The sequence below is a fragment of the Pseudophryne corroboree genome, chromosome 12 (assembly GCF_028390025.1).
Source record: "Pseudophryne corroboree isolate aPseCor3 chromosome 12, aPseCor3.hap2, whole genome shotgun sequence".
Classification (NCBI taxonomy): Eukaryota; Metazoa; Chordata; class Amphibia; order Anura; family Myobatrachidae; genus Pseudophryne; species Pseudophryne corroboree.
In genome coordinates, this window is record NC_086455.1 from 20701662 (window position 1) to 20717706 (window position 16045).

A 16045-nucleotide genomic window follows, 5' to 3' on the forward strand; every position below is an offset into this window, starting at 1 on the left:
CGCCTGCGACATTCCCGTAACACCCCCAACAGATGTCTTATGGCCGTGAGTTCGCTCAGCCACCTACCGGTCACCACCCAGGAATGCGCACTACATTTCCATGGCATGTCAGAGGCCCTGCGTCTCCTGTGCGCCTCCGCCGCATCTCTATATGTCTGTGCGTGCTGCCTGGACGTATGCGCGGTGCAACATAGATGGATGCGCAGAGGACAAAGGTTCCGCTGCATCTGAAATCGGTAGTGTATGCGACTCAGGCCCAAAGACTCTGAATTCCAGAATACATTACCCCCCCCCCCCCCCCCCTTTTCCTCGGTTATGCGGTCAATGGACTCAGGTGGTGAATGTCTACACAAAGATGCTGAATGTCAACCACTTACCATAGTGGGGAATGATGGCCCAAGCCATGGCGGAGGCATAGATACCCCCTATCATCCAGAACATGCTCAGCCAGCTCAGGTGTTCTCCCCTCTTCTCCTGGGCCAGGAACTCAGAGAAGTAGGAGAAAACAATGGGAATGGATCCCCCAATCCTAAAAAGGAAACGGAGAACATCATTCTGAGGAGCAATCCCGAGACAGCCCATCAGATGGCGCTGTGTAATAAAGGGATTGCCCGCCACCCTCCCGTTCAGTACTGCCCCCATGTGGTTTGGCAGTATTCCATTCCACAGTTACCTGGTTCTGGCTGTGATTGGCAGTGATTGCACTCGATCAGTCATTGGCAGGGCCCTCGGGGGCCCACTGAAGCATTAATTAAACAGGAAGTTTTATCCCTCTCAGGCCATGTGACCATAACCTACATACTTGTGGCAGAGTGGCTGCAGATAGCAATACCACCATCTCCTCATTACCGCCACTGAACATCAGGGAAATATAAACTGTGACCAGTTTCCACAGACTAAGGTCTGCAACTGAGGACATCAAACATCACGAGTGGAATTCCTGGTAATAAAGGGGGCTGAGTGTCAGCAGCAGGGCTTCTCCGAGAAGTCCCAGACACAGGAGGGAATGGTGGCATTGGTAACCTTTTTTAATAACGGAAGGTGGGGAACATACACAGATATATACATAGGTATGATTATACTGTATGTGCTGCCACTAGTCTACATGATATTGTATTTTAAGGTAATTGTAAATAATAAATCTAATGAGACTGACGGGAGAGCTCTGTCAGGAGATAAAGAGATGGCATGGAAGAGAAGGCAAACAATGAAACTGTACTAAATGGTGCCGCTTACTAGCACCATCATATAGACTAGGCAGTGACCATAGAAAATGACACAGGGTATATAATAGAAAGCTTAGAGTCTCTGTGTCGGTACTGTGAGGGGAATAAGACAAGTGCAACACACTAATTGCGAGCGGCAGAGCATATACTGACTGCCACATCACGGCTGTAACACATTACACACCTCATTACACACCCACTCAATATATAACCATGATGTTGCTTTTAATCAAGGTGACCAGAGAAAAGAGCTATGCACAGTCCCTGTGCAGATTACACTGTAGAGTACACTCATACCGTATGTTTGACTTAAATGCAGTACAGTGGCCTTAGTTTTATTTCTCTTCCCCTTTGTTATTTTATTGCATAGCCCTCCTGTCAGTCTAGGTGTTCTAATCCTCTCACAGTGTAAAAGCTTGAGGGTGTGGCCTGCTGTGATCATCGGTGTGCTCGCCATCGATGGTTACCATTGCTGGCTGACCTATGGGTGGCCATCGATGGTAACAAACTAATTGGCCTGCGGGTCTATCACAGTCTGGGGGCGGAGCTTTGCGCCATGTCCCTACGCTGCTGGGGGGGGGGGAACCATTGGTTGGTTCTATACCATCGATAGCGGGAGACCATCTGATTCTCCCTCATTGATGAAATATTTGACATCGGCCATAGACCATCGATGATTTTGAATCATCTATGGCTGATAGCCATCCCTATGTCTATTTGAATTTTGCAGCAATTGAGGAGCAGTCCTGCAAGGGACAGAAATAAAAAAGAGAATGAAATAAATAGGATTTAATGAAAATGCCTCCCTCCAGTGCACTGTGCAACAGTTCTCACCCCACTCCAGACAGAAGTCTGCAGAACAGGAAGGTCCCATAACCTTGAACGAAGGAGGAGAAGAAGGCAAAGACGCTATTGACAGAGAGGGAGATGAGGAGACACTGTTTTCTGCCGATGCGATCGGCCATTCCGCCCCACAGGAATGCCCCCACCATCATACCCAGGTACACAATGAGACCTGCAAAAGAAACCAGAAGTATATCAGTATAACATTCAATTCCATACAGCGTGGTACATTACTAATCAGCCACCAGTCTTCCCCAGCAAAGGCTGTGCCCAACAAGGCAAGAACATTGCATCAGCTGGTTATTTAGGAGAGATGGCAGATGGCACCAAGCGGGCTAACATTACCTGTGCAGTGCCATGCCTCCCTTTAGTACTAGGGCCCAGCCGCTGTCTCAGCAGCCCTGCATCTGATTGCACAATTAGCAAAGTGCTGAGAAGTTAATAAATGTGACACGTTTTGACTAGATTCACTAAGCGGTGGCTTTTGCAAGATGCCGACTAAAAATGGCCAAAATAATAGATACAAAATGCCCCCTGATTTCCGTTTACTATCATTGCCTCTTTACATTTCAGAATTGAGAACTGAGCTCCTGCAAACGCCGCCACCTAGTAAATCTAGCCATATGGGCCTGACTCATAGCCGCGTGCAATTCGGCTACATCTACGAACAGCGTTATCTATAATAAGTGCAAGGTGTGCTGTGCGTGCGTACACGTGCTGGGTTCTGCCGGATTAAGCATATTGGGGTCTATTCATGAAGCAGTGAAAAGTGTGGAGAAGTGAGCCAGTGGAGAAGTTGCCCATGGCGACCAATCAGCATTGAAGTAACATTTATAATTTGCATACTATGCAATTGTACGGAGCAGCTGATTGGTTGGCATGGGTAGCACACTTCTCCACTCTTATCACTGCTTCATGAATAGAGCACTCTGTGATCTGTAGTCCTTAGGCTGCATTCAGCCCAATAGAGACCTATGCAGCTGTTGGAAATGGACAGACCTCCATCATATATTCAGGGGATCTTAAATATTTGCGGTCACCCCCTGAAAATAAGGTGTTTTCAGGGGATATGATGTAAATAATATTTGGTAAATAGGCCCCTGGCCTTCATGTGAATACTTAGGGGTAAATGTACTAAGATGGGAGTTATATTTAAGATGGGATGTTGCCCATAGCAACCATTACGATTCCAGGTATTATCTTCTAGAAGGTGCTAGATAAATGAGAAGTCGAATCTGATTGGTTGCTATGAGCAGCATCCCATCCTAGGGCCTAATTCAGAGTTGATCGCAGCAGCAAATTTGTTAGCAGTTGGGCAAAACCATGTGCACTGCAGGTGGGGTAGATATAACATGTGCAGAGAGAGTTAGATTTAGGTGGGGTGTGTTCAAACAGAAATCTAAATTGCAGTGTAAAAATAAAGCAGCCAATATTTACCCTGCACAGAAACAATATAACCCACCCAAATCTAACTCTCTCTGCAAATGTTATATTTGCCCCCCCTGCACTGCACATGGGGGGTCATTCCGAGTTGTTCGCTCGGTAAATTTCTTCGCATAGCAGCGAATTTCCGCTTAGTGCGCATGCGCAATGTCCGCACTGCGACTGCGCCAAGTAAATTTGCTATGCAGTTAGGAATTTTACTCACGGTATTTTCCTCGTTCTGGTGATCGTAATGTGATTGACAGGAAGTGGGTGTTTCTGGGCGGAAACTGGTCGTTTTATGGGAGTGTGTGAAAAACGCTACCGTTTCTGGGAAAAACGCAGGAGTGGCCGGAGAAACGGAGGAGTGTCTGGGCGAACGCTGGGTGTGTTTGTGACGTCAAACCAGGAACGACAAGCACTGAACTGATCGCAGATGCCAAGTAAGTCTGGAGCTACTCAGAAACTGCACAGAGAAGTCTATTCGCAATTCTGCTAATCTTTCGTTCGCAATTTTGATAAGCTAAGATTCACTCCCAGTAGGCGGCGGCTTAGCGTGTGTAAAGCTGCTAAAAGCAGCTTGCGAGCGAACAACTCGGAATGAGGGCCATGGTTTTGCCCAACTGCTAACAAATTTGCTGCTGCAATCAACTCTGAATTACCCCCTTAAATAGAACTCCCACCTTAGTAAATGTACCCTTTAGCCTGTATAATCCTGCAGATCCATATACTAGTCACTGTGGAAGGGGGGGGGGAGTTTCGCACATTGGAAGAAAGGGTTAATCTTTCTTCTCTGGCTCAGGAAGGAACCACACCCTCCTTCCAATTAAAGGGATGATTTTAGCATTAAAGGAAATGATAACGATATAAATATCGTTATCGATTATTTTTAGGCTTATATCGTCTAGTGTTTATGGAGGTAATATTGGTGACTGATGAACGATGCGCACTCCCGCACGCCGTTCAGCGATCACCGATATCGAGCTGACATGCAGTTCACCCTGTCAATGTCGGGCTGAGCTGCATGTTTGGGAATGTCGGCGGTGATGTCACTGATCATTATCGTTGAACGATAACGTTCGGTGTGTACGCACTATATCACTGAACGCTATAGCGACCATCGCTGGCAACTCCCGTAGTGTGTACCCCCAAGAGAGGAGCTAAGTGGGTCAGTCAGGGTGAGAGATACTGTCGGAGAGTGTGTGCCTTTAGCAGCCCACCTAAATATTCTCTTCACCAATCCAATCACTTAAAGTATTTCGGGCCAACCATCTGGGGCTGAGGCAGAGGTATTTGCAAATTGGGTGTAACTGCTCCTACATTGCATGCACAGAACTAAATGCATGTATTCTCCCGTATATATGGAGTTGTGCGTATCTCTGCGGGCAGACCGCCCCCTATTCATACGCTTGCTCTGCTGCCTGTCGTCTTCTTCATCATCATCATCATCATCATCATTGCATGTGCAGAGCGTTAAGTGCCAGAAATACTCTGTAACTGCACTTGCGTTCAACTCTGCATGGGCCCCAAAGCGGGCACTGGTCTGTGTAGGTGAAATGGTTAATGCCTAGAGTAACTCTATGTACCCCCGTGCTCTAGGCGCACGCAGTAGAGGTCACGTGACCATTAGAAGAAGCTGAGGGGAACCAGCGGGGATAATGCTCCTGCTCATTTCCGCAGACAGCTGTAAATGAGGCTGTTATACGGCAGATCTCTCAGTTCAGCTCCACAGGAGGGCGCTGGGGTTTGTGTACAGCGAATGGCGCATCTTCATTCCCTCATCAAACACTTCCCCCATAACAGCTGCCCTTTGTACCTCTATATGAGGGGAGTATTATTCCCAGCGCCTTCATCCCCCTCCGCACCTATTAGCAGACGTACAGAGTTGCTCGGCCGCTGTGCGGATCTCCGTGGTGCTGCTAGGAAGCACTTTACATGCTGTTTCCTTCTAGGGAATGATGTACCACTTGTCAAAGTCAGAAAAATGTCTCAATGCACGTTGCCATATTTGCACCGCACACTGGTCCGCGCTGCGCGTGCATGCGCTCTCCCGTGGATGCGCATACCCGCAATAACGTGCACTCGCAGGCGCGGTATGCGTATTTACGGTAGAGTTTATGTAGTCGTAGCGTGCGACTCATTCGTTACAAATGTTCACAATTAATGTAGTTTATAGATCATGGTCCCTTTGATAGATTCTGAAAGTTTGGTTAAAATACAATGTCCCAGAGCTGAGGAATCCCTCTTTATATCGTACGAAGGGTCTAACAGGAATCATACAGCAGTGTTTGGTACCCATCGGAAGAGTATTTAATTAGCAATATTCCGGTGTTGGTTTGGAGCGTATTAATCGCTCGTGCGAATAGTTATGAACATAAGAAGTTTATGTCCATTTCTATTAATTACACATACTCAGGTATGCGGCGGGAAACCCAGTTTCCCACCCACCTGAGCTGTTGGAAATCGTCACAGCCCACCTGTATGAATCACCCTATGACCTTTTGTTATGATACAGGGCCGAATTCCTTCGGCCAATGGACAATGGGATTGTAGGACCAGGAGATTGCATTGTGTGTGGGGCATAAATAGGCAGGCCGACCACATCCAGCTCTCACTCTCTCATCAACGGTTATCTGCTGATAGCCGGGAGCTGGATATCGAGGCGCAGGCGATCATACCCTTTGTGCGTAAGTTTCTCTCCGTTATCATTGTCTTTCTGTGAGCCAATTTCTCTCATCTCATCTCTCTCTCTCTCTCTCTCTCTGGTCTGTTCTCTCATATCTCCCCTAGACTAGGCTAGTATTGTATTGTATTAGATAGTATTGTATTGTATTGCATTTAGGTCAGTGTAGTATTGTCTTATTGTATTTATTGTTTAGTTCTGTGGTTAGGAAGTCTCTGTTATATTGTAGTGTATCATTTGTACTGTTATCCCCTTTTACAAGTATATTAGATATAATACAGTTAATAGGCTTTGGAACCTAAACCAGCATCTGTGTATTTCCTATAGTGTTAAGTGTTCACTTGAGCGTCGGTGACGCTCAAGCAGCTTTGTAGTTAGTCAGGTTACACAAGGTTGCACTTACACCCTGTACTCACATTAAGGTATTCAGTGTATTTCATTGGTATAAGGTTTTATCATAAAAGTATAGTGTTGTGAGCGTCTGCATCGCTGGTGACCTCCTCGTGGTCTCGAGCGTAAGCTACGCCATAGCGAATCATTACCCTAGACATAACCAATAACGTGTCCTGTGATCCCTGGGCCGTGAGCGAACGTGACGCTTGAGCGTCTCGCCTACGGCTGAGCGATCGTTACGCAACTAGCGTACCATTACGGTACTTCTTAAGTAAACAGCGTACAGTGTTCTTAGCTTCATAAAGGGTTGTTTATACGACAAAGGAATTTAGCATTGTCAATTGCGGGCTCGTCCTATCCTTCTCATATCTGCACTAGGTAGATCAGCAGACATTATCCCTCCAGCAAAGGGTGGGAGGTTGTCTCATAGTGCTGGCGGGATAAGCGTCTGCTTCGCTTAGATAAAGAGTGCTGAAGGAACCCGGTAACCGGAAGTAAGAACAAAACGCTTGTGTCTTTTTAAAACTGTTTATTTATTTTTTTCTTTTGTCTTGCGTACGCACGCATATATCTGCATTTCTGTTTCATTTTCGTATATCACTATTCCTGTTTGCCAATTTTATAGTTGATAGAAAGTGCTAAAAAGAGATTTGCTGTTATTTAATAGTAGAGGTGATAGTTAAAGTATAGAACAAACACACGGTTTGTCTGAGATACAAGGCAGTCAGTGTGGATTGCGGTAGATGATCAGGGATCATTTACATTGATAAAAATATATTGTGTTACGGTGGATCCTTTGCATTGCGTACACGTGTCGCTAACAAAGACTAGCGTACGCAATCCAAAAGGCAGACGCACGCAGCGTACATTACGCAACGTAGCGTCCGGTTACGCTCACGTAGCTCAAGTCACGAAAAAGTTGAATTAGCGCAAAGCGATAATTAGCGCAAGGCGATAAGTAACGCACAGCGGTAGATAACGCGACGCGGTAAATAACGCAAATCTATTTTTGGAAAATCTGAAATTTAGTTTAACAGATCCTGCTCCTAATTGGTAACACTTTTGGCCTAAAGACAATTTCTGCGCAGAAATAGATATAGAAACAAAAGTGTACTTGTGTTGAGTGAGTGTGTTTTGTATACAAAAGTTTATATAACTTTAAGGTGGAACCAAAAGGAAAGCCGGGTACTCGTCAAGGGACATACGTGTAAGTGACATATACGGTGGCTAGGGAGGCATCTCTGGTTAAATAATATTTGAGCATTAGAGTATAGCGGACCATAAGGTAACAAGACTAGGAGGTCATAAGGTAACAAGACCAGGAGGTCGTAAGGTAAAAGGTCCGCTATAAAAGTCCAGTGGCACAACGCCTGGGGTGTTGGTGCAGAACCCATATAGGCCATACAAGCTCTGGCTGAAGGAATCGCAGCCGGAAACATAGATTCCATTGATCTTTCAGTACATGACAAGTAGTGCTCGTATACTGAACGATTGGACCGCACGTTATTGTGTGCAGTAGTTAGTAATCTGACCTAATACCATTAGAGTAAAGTGGTCACAAACGCTATCTGTACATTCTGACGTGATTTGTGTAATTTTTTATTTTTGGAAGGGAAGTTCGCTGGTCACTCAGGAACTATCTAACAACCCCAACTTTACTGGAAAGAGTAAGTGTCCTGCGGGTAACCCTCATATGTTCCAGTAAACTAAAGGTTCACAGGGGCCCTAGGTTGGGTCCAGCAGCTCTGGCTACAGTGATTGCAGCACAGGCCAACGTGGGCGAGAAGTAAGTGGGGTACTTGATAAACCACCACCGCCGGCCTGCCCAAGGACATCTTGGTTTGTTTGTAAGGGTTCGCTGAAAGCCTTGATATTCAAGGAGGAATAAGCAACGCCTGCAGATTATGGGGGCCATTTGTTCAGGTAGGGGGCGATCAACCCTGGTTCAGGTTGATTCTGTGAACCGACCAGTTGGGTCGGCACGATATGTAATGTGTGAAAAATATGGAATTCACACCGAATCTTTATGTGATGAATGGGAGAGAATGACTGTACAAGACAGGGACAAATTCCCAAGAATAGGTAGCTTTAGTCCAGAAGTGTTACAAAATTTAAGGAGGAGGATATGTCTCGTAAAATCAACAAAGAGACGAATTCAACATCATGATTGTTTACAGTTATGGCACCAGGAAGGTGAGATACAGAGAGGTTTGGCTCTGGCGGCAGGATCTGGGGCAGTCAGGAAGTTGATTGCCACAGCTCCTCCTCCACCATACATTGCAGGAGAGAAGTTGATTGCGGAGAGAAACGCACTGGGTTGTAAAACACAAACTCTTAGTAACACTGTAAATGTTAATGATGTTAACCAAATAACTCATGCAAGTATTAACCCGTGCAAGATGTACCCTGTTTTGAACCTTCCTCAGGAGTGTGATCAAGAAGACGATTCAGCAACAATTTCAGCTCTCTCTCTTGCAGCCACCATAGCAGAGACCACAGTAGGCACAGCGACACCCACGAGATTAGTGAAAGCCCCTAGCGGAGGGATAGGTGAGGTCGTGTCAACGGGTAAGTACGGCACCATGCACTACACTGAAACAATTGTACCACAACAAGCAGTAGAATCTACACAGGAAGAGGCTGTTAGAATTGCTCCTGTAAGGGTAATAGCAGTTCCCAATGGAAAAACAGATGTGTCTGGAGCCACTCCCATAAGGAACATTGCCATGTACACTCCATTTTCCAGAATGGAATTAAGAACAATAGTGTCCGAATTTCCTGACCCCAGGAAGGATTTAGTTGCTAGCCAAAAATACATCAGGGATCTAGGTAACACTGTAGAACCCAACAACAAGGATTGGCAGATACTGCTAAGAGCTTGTTTACCTTCCAATGTTGATGCAACTCAGTTTTTAGCCGATTGTGCATTGGATAAAGATGTACCGCTTACAGACGTGTACAACAAGGATAATGTAAAGAGGATAAATTTACAGCTAAAAGAGTATTTCCCAGCCGTTGTTAAATGGAATAAAATATTTTCCATTAAGCAAAAGGAGTCCGAAACGGCAACAGAATATTTTCACCGGGCACTATTAGAAATGGCAAAGTACACTGGTATAGAAGACATTAAGACCAACCCAAACCATCGGGAAGTAGCAGTATCTGTACTGATGGATGGTTTAAAGGAAACATTAAAGACTAGGGTTCAGACCACGCAACCGTGCTGGCGAGGTCTGTCAGTGTCCGGCTTGAGAGAGGCTGCTATTGATCACGACAGAAACATCACTAGGCACAGGGAATCGCAAAGTGATAAGTTGATGTCCGTAAGTATACAGGCGCTGACCACAAGGCAGCCTGCGCATGTACCACCGAATCCTGTGGGTAAGGCAAGTGTAATAACATGTTTTTCTTGTAACAGACCGGGACACTTTGCACGAGAATGTAGAACAAAGAATGTACAAAGATCTTTTCAACCCCCTAGACAACAACACAACACACGACATTGGGAGCAGGGTCCACAGAGGCGGAGTTTTGAGCCACATACAGGGGAAACAAAAAGATATCCCCCAAACAGAGACTGGCATGCCTCTGGTAGTTCCCAGCTAACTCCCTCACAAGTAGTTGCTGCCAGCGGGATTCAGGGAGGTCAGCATACCCAATAGGGGTGTGGCCATACCTGTAATCTGCACCCAGTTAAGTTGATTGCCAGTCTTGGAAGCGAACCAGAAATTGCAATCAATGTAGCTGGTAAAACTTTAAACTTTCTTGTAGACACAGGGGCGGCCAAGTCAGTGATAAATTCGACAGTGGGCATGAGAACCACTGGTAGGACAATTCCAGCCATGGGAGTAACAGGAGTAGTCCAGCACTACCCTGTTAGCAAACCAGCCGAGATTACAATAGGGCCTTTGCATACCAAGCATTCCTTTTTGCTGGCTGCATCTGCACCAACTAATCTCCTGGGAAGAGACTTACTATGTAAAATGGGTTGCGTCATTTATTGTACCCCTGAAGGTGTATTCTTGGACATTCCTGAGAATCACGCTCAGGAAGTACGAGACATGTTAGACTCCCCATCAAAATTAATGTCACATTCCATTATGACAAATAGGAATCCATCCCAAGTAGAAGAGATGATATCTCAGATACCAGAGTCACTTTGGACAAAAGATGGACAGGACACTGGATTAATGGCAAACGTAGCTCCAGTAGTTGTGCAAGTAAAGGATGGTAGGATAGCTCCAAAAATCCCACAGTATCCTCTGAAGCCAGAGGTGGAGTTAGGAGTTTTTCCCGTAATAGAGCGCTTGCTACAACAGGGCATTCTAGTAAGAACGTCCAGCACCGCAAATAGTCCCATCTTCCCTGTTAAAAAGAGTGGGGGGAGGGGTTACAGGCTAGTGCAGGATCTAAGGGGGATTAACAAAATAGTTGAGAGTCAGTTCCCCGTAGTGCCTAATCCAGCTGTCATCCTAATGCAAATTCCTCCCACTGCCAAATTTTTCACTGTTATTGACCTCTGCTCCGCTTTCTTTTCGGTACCTCTGCACCCTGACAGCCAATATTTGTTTGCATTCACATACAGAGGAGTCCAATACACGTGGACTCGGTTACCCCAAGGTTTCATAGATAGTCCAAGTATATTTTCTCAGGCTTTGCATGATTGTTTACAGTCTTTCCAACCAGACAGTGGATCAGTATTGATACAGTATGTGGACGATTTATTACTGTGTTCAGATTCACTGGAAGCATCTCTGAAGGATACGAAACAACTCCTGTTTCATCTTTCAGACACAGGTCACAAGGTTTCCAAAGACAAGTTACAATTATGCCAAACTAAGGTAAAATATTTGGGACACTGTCTAACACAAGGACTGAGACACCTGACCGCTGATAGAATCCAAGCCATTAGAGACATGACACTGCCACAAACCCAGCAACAGATCAGGACGTTTTTAGGAATGTGTGGGTATTGCCGTAATTGGATCCCAGGGTTTTCCATATTGGCGCTACCTTTGCAGGAAATGGTCTCTTCAAACAAACCTGATCGGATTTCGCATACAGACGAATCTGAAACAGCATTTGAGAGACTCAAACAGTGCCTAACGCAGGCACCAGCACTAGGTATGCCAGACTATGGGAAACCCTTTGAACTATACGGAACAGAAAGTGCTGGGTGCGCAGCAGGTGTACTAACACAAAAACACGGTGACGCCAGCAGGCCAATTGCATACTACAGCGCCCAGCTAGACACGGTAGCGCGATCCCTCCCCACATGCTTGCGTAGCGTTGCGGCGATAGCATTGCTAGTGACAAAAAGCGAAGATGTCGTGCTAGGCCACAACCTCACAATCCATACACCGCATGCGGTATCTGCCTTATTGAATTCTGCCCAAACCAGACACGTCTCATCTGCAAGGTTTACAAGATGGGAATTGGCATTAATGGCCCCCGTAAACATCACCATAAGGAGATGCAGCGCATTAAATCCTGCAACATTTCTCCCAGGTGTGCCTGGTCAGACACAAAGGGTGGAAGGTGAGAGTGATGGGGAAGGAGGATTTAATGCAAAGGAAGATACACATGATTGTATGGAATATTTGACCCAAAATTTTACCGCAAGGCCTGACATCAGTGACAATCCACTGGAAGATGCAGAACTCACGTTCTACACGGATGGTAGTTGTCACAGACAGTCAGACTCGGGAGACTTGTGTACTGGATACGCAGTCGTAGATGACCAAGACACCATAGAAGCGGAACCGCTAGGCCCACCTCACTCAGCCCAGGTTGCTGAACTGGTCGCCCTAACCAGAGCATGTGAATTGGCTAAGGGTAAGTCAGCCAATATCTACACCGATTCCAGATACGCGTTCGGGGTAGTCCATGATTTCGGAGCGCTATGGCGGCTCAGAAATTTCATGACGGCAGCTGGTACACCGATAGCGCATGCAGCTCACATAAAAAGGCTTCTAACAGCGATACAGGAACCCGACAGAGTGGCTGTTATCAAATGTAAAGCACATACATATAGCCAAGACCCAGTATCCCTTGGTAACAGCCGAGCAGACGAAGCCGCAAAGCTTGCAGCTGCTACCCCCACACGGACAGACACCACACAGTTGATGGTATTTAATACCATCAACACACAGAAGTTGTGTGAGATGCAGAATCTGTGTTCCACACAGGAAAGAGCAGTCTGGAAGGCAAAGGGATATGGCCAGGAGTCCTCAGGGCTCTGGACGGATGGACATGGTAAACCAGTGGCCCCCAGGGCATACCTTCCATGTCTGGCTGAAGCAGCTCACGGGCTGACTCATCTAGGCAAGGAGGGGATGTGCAAATTGGTAAGAGCATACTGGTGCGCCCCAGGATTCTCCTCTCATGCGAGTAAAAGAGCAATGTCATGCCTTACCTGTCTGAGAAAGAATGTTGGAAAAGCAATACCTACAGAACCATCCCATATCCCACCTGCCGGCGGCCCTTTCCAGGTAATACAAATTGACTTCATTCAATTACCCCCATGTCGAAATTTGAAATATGTACTTGTCTGTATAGATGTTTTCTCGAATTGGGTCGAGGCTTTTCCAGCAGCTACAAATACCGCTATGTTTACAGCTAAGAAAATTGTGCAGGAATTTGTATGTAGATATGGTATCCCTAGAATCATTGAAAGTGATAGGGGTACCCATTTTACAGGTGATGTCTTTCAAGGAATGTGTAAATTGATGGGTATTGATAGCAAGCTGCACACTCCGTACCGTCCACAGGCGAGTGCGAAGGTCGAAAGAGTGAACAGCACTATTAAAAATAAATTGAGTAAAGTAATGGCAGAGACAGGATTGACGTGGCCAGAAGCTTTACCCATTGTTTTGTATAGCATCAGAACCACTCCCAGGTCCCCTCTTAATCTGTCTCCTTTTGAAATTCTGTTTGGTCGACAACCGCATGTCATGATTAACCCTCAGGATGATTTGAAATGTAACAATGAAGTAACTGTAAAGTACTTGATTAACATGAGTAAACAGTTGAGGAATCAAAATGATAATCTGAAGTTGGTGATTCCTGATTTACCAGATAGTAATTGTCATGACATTGAACCTGGGGATTATGTAATGATACGAAATTTTCTACGCTCAGGTTGTCTTATTGATAGATGGGAAGGACCATACCAGGTCTTATTGACTAGCACCACAGCATTGAAGGTTGCTGAGAGAGAGACTTGGGTCCATTCATCCCACTGCAAAAAGGTTGCTGATCCAGAGAAGTCCCGCGATAAGGAACAGACGGTAGAGGTTGTATCACTGGAGTGTCTGTTCCAGGAGGATTGAGGCGGCACCTGAGCCTTGAAAATCGAAAGCAGCTGTCGACTCCCCTCTCCCTTTTATTGTTTTTCTCCACTTCCCAGCCCCTCTCCCTTAAAATTTCTTTTTCCCCCTTCTCATTCTTCTCTATTTCCTCCTCAAAGATGGACTTGCCCCAAGAGACTGTGATCCGGATTTTGATGTTAACCATGATGTTGACCAGAGCAGTCTGTTCCGGCGAGAGTACCATAGAGGTCGAAAGAGGTTCTGGAATGGGTTCCGATTATGATGATGGAGGCGTAGTTTTCCAAGATCAACCAAACCAACAAGCAAAGGCGAGTATCAGAAAACGATCCGATAGAAGAAATTGTGATGGATTGTTAGCTGAAGAAAATTGTATCTGTAGGCTCTGTGATAATCTGGTTGAAGATGGATGCATAAAGAAATGCCAATCTAGTTTTAATATCCATATAGACCGGCATCCATTGAGTGACTATCACTCCTTAGTGGGTAACGTGTTAAACCAAACAGATTGTTGGGTATGCTCTCAAGTACCTCAGGGTCACAGCAAATCAGGGCTAGTACCATTTCCTTTAACGTTAGGGGAGGTACTTGAGCTAAGTGGTGGGAGACCGGTGGACCGGAGGTTTAACATCTCCAGCCCTCCTAGTTTGAAGCTCCACCAATACCATGTGGATAGGTCCCTCTTATGTTTTAACATCTCCAATCCCAGAAAACCGGGAAATTGGGAAGTGTCATGGAGCAACCTTACCATGACCTTTTCACACAGAGCAGATAGAATGCCTACAGATACAGAGCTCGTACGCCACATAGCCAGTAGAGGAAAATCTTTTCGGTATCGATATACCTTAGGAAATAGGATTACTAGAGTTGGAGAGGTATCACCAGGATACTGTGCACATGTCATACAAACTGATACGTGCATTAAGCAGTTGGAAGAATTAGGGTCAGGAGATTTCACCTGGAAGGTTTGTAACATGGTCATGTCCTTCTCCGTCCCTTATGTTCTCCCCGATGATGCATATTTCATATGCGGGAGAAAGGCGTACAAATGGCTTGCCCCAAACTCTGAAGGATTGTGTTATATTGGAAAAGTATTGCCTGAAGTGATGACTGTTACACATGACAAAATGAAGGACATACACCGTGGTGCCCAAGCTCCTTATACTCACACTCACTACGAGCACCGGGTTAAAAGACAACTGTCAGAAAGGTTAGAGCATCCGGCCTCTGATCTTATCCATGAATCCACCGGGATTCAGGTTCTGGTAGCGTTAGATTTCACTCGTACCGCTCGGGGAGTGATGAATTATAAATACATTTCCGCACTCGCCAATTTGTTAGATAATATCACTGAAATGTATGATGACACGTTTAGATACACTGGAAGAGAACTTCAAGCTTACAAAACAGAACTAGTTCAGCATAGGATGGTTCTTAATTATCTTACAGCAGTAACAGGCGGATATTGTGTTACATTGGCAACACAGTACGGCATAAAGTGTTGCACGTATATCACAAATAGCACCGAGGATCCGGTAGAGGTCATAGACCAAAAGATGGACGATATTCTCCAATTGAAGTGGGAATTTCGTCGAAAACACAATCTCACCCTTGCTGCTGTAGGTAATGAGCTGACTGGTTGGGTGTCATGGTTGAACCCGCGAAATTGGTTCTCCGGTTTAGGAGACTGGGCTCAAGGAGTCATAATGGATGTTGGAAAGTTTCTACTATGTATCTTGGGTGTCGTTATATCGATTGGATTGATATTTAGATGCGGGCAGGCTTTAATGAGGTGCAAACAAAGTACAAAAGTGATGAGCTTGAGGAGTGAGGAAACTGTAATTAACCTGGATTTGATTTATGACCCAATGATAGAAACCAGGATGTGATGAAAATGCGATTATACGGTCCGTTTCTTTCACCTGTTTTTCTGCTTTTCTCCCAGATACAAAGACCCCCTTGGACGAGGAAGCTGACGAGACGAGATGTATACAGACAACGGATTGACCAAAGAAGAAGATTTGACAACTTTAAATATGGACACTTGATGAACTTTGCCATAGATCCCCAGTTTCCCTAGTATTTTTAAACTCACGCTAGCCCAACATTTTTGTAAATCTGATGGCACTGACAAAGCTTGTTGCTCATGC

General features: G+C 45.5%; 1 protein-coding gene across 1 annotated transcript in view; it reads right to left on the minus strand.

Moving 5' to 3' along the window:
- The window catches only part of SV2A (synaptic vesicle glycoprotein 2A), a 193163-nt gene that overhangs the window by 37665 nt on the left and 139453 nt on the right, over positions 1-16045 (minus strand). Inside the window, exons 3-4 of the mRNA XM_063947169.1 lie at positions 2061-2241; positions 378-529 (exon numbers count right to left, since the gene is read on the minus strand). Of these exons, the coding sequence (XP_063803239.1) occupies positions 378-529; positions 2061-2241 (333 nt within the window). The remainder of the gene's footprint in view (positions 1-377; positions 530-2060; positions 2242-16045) is intronic.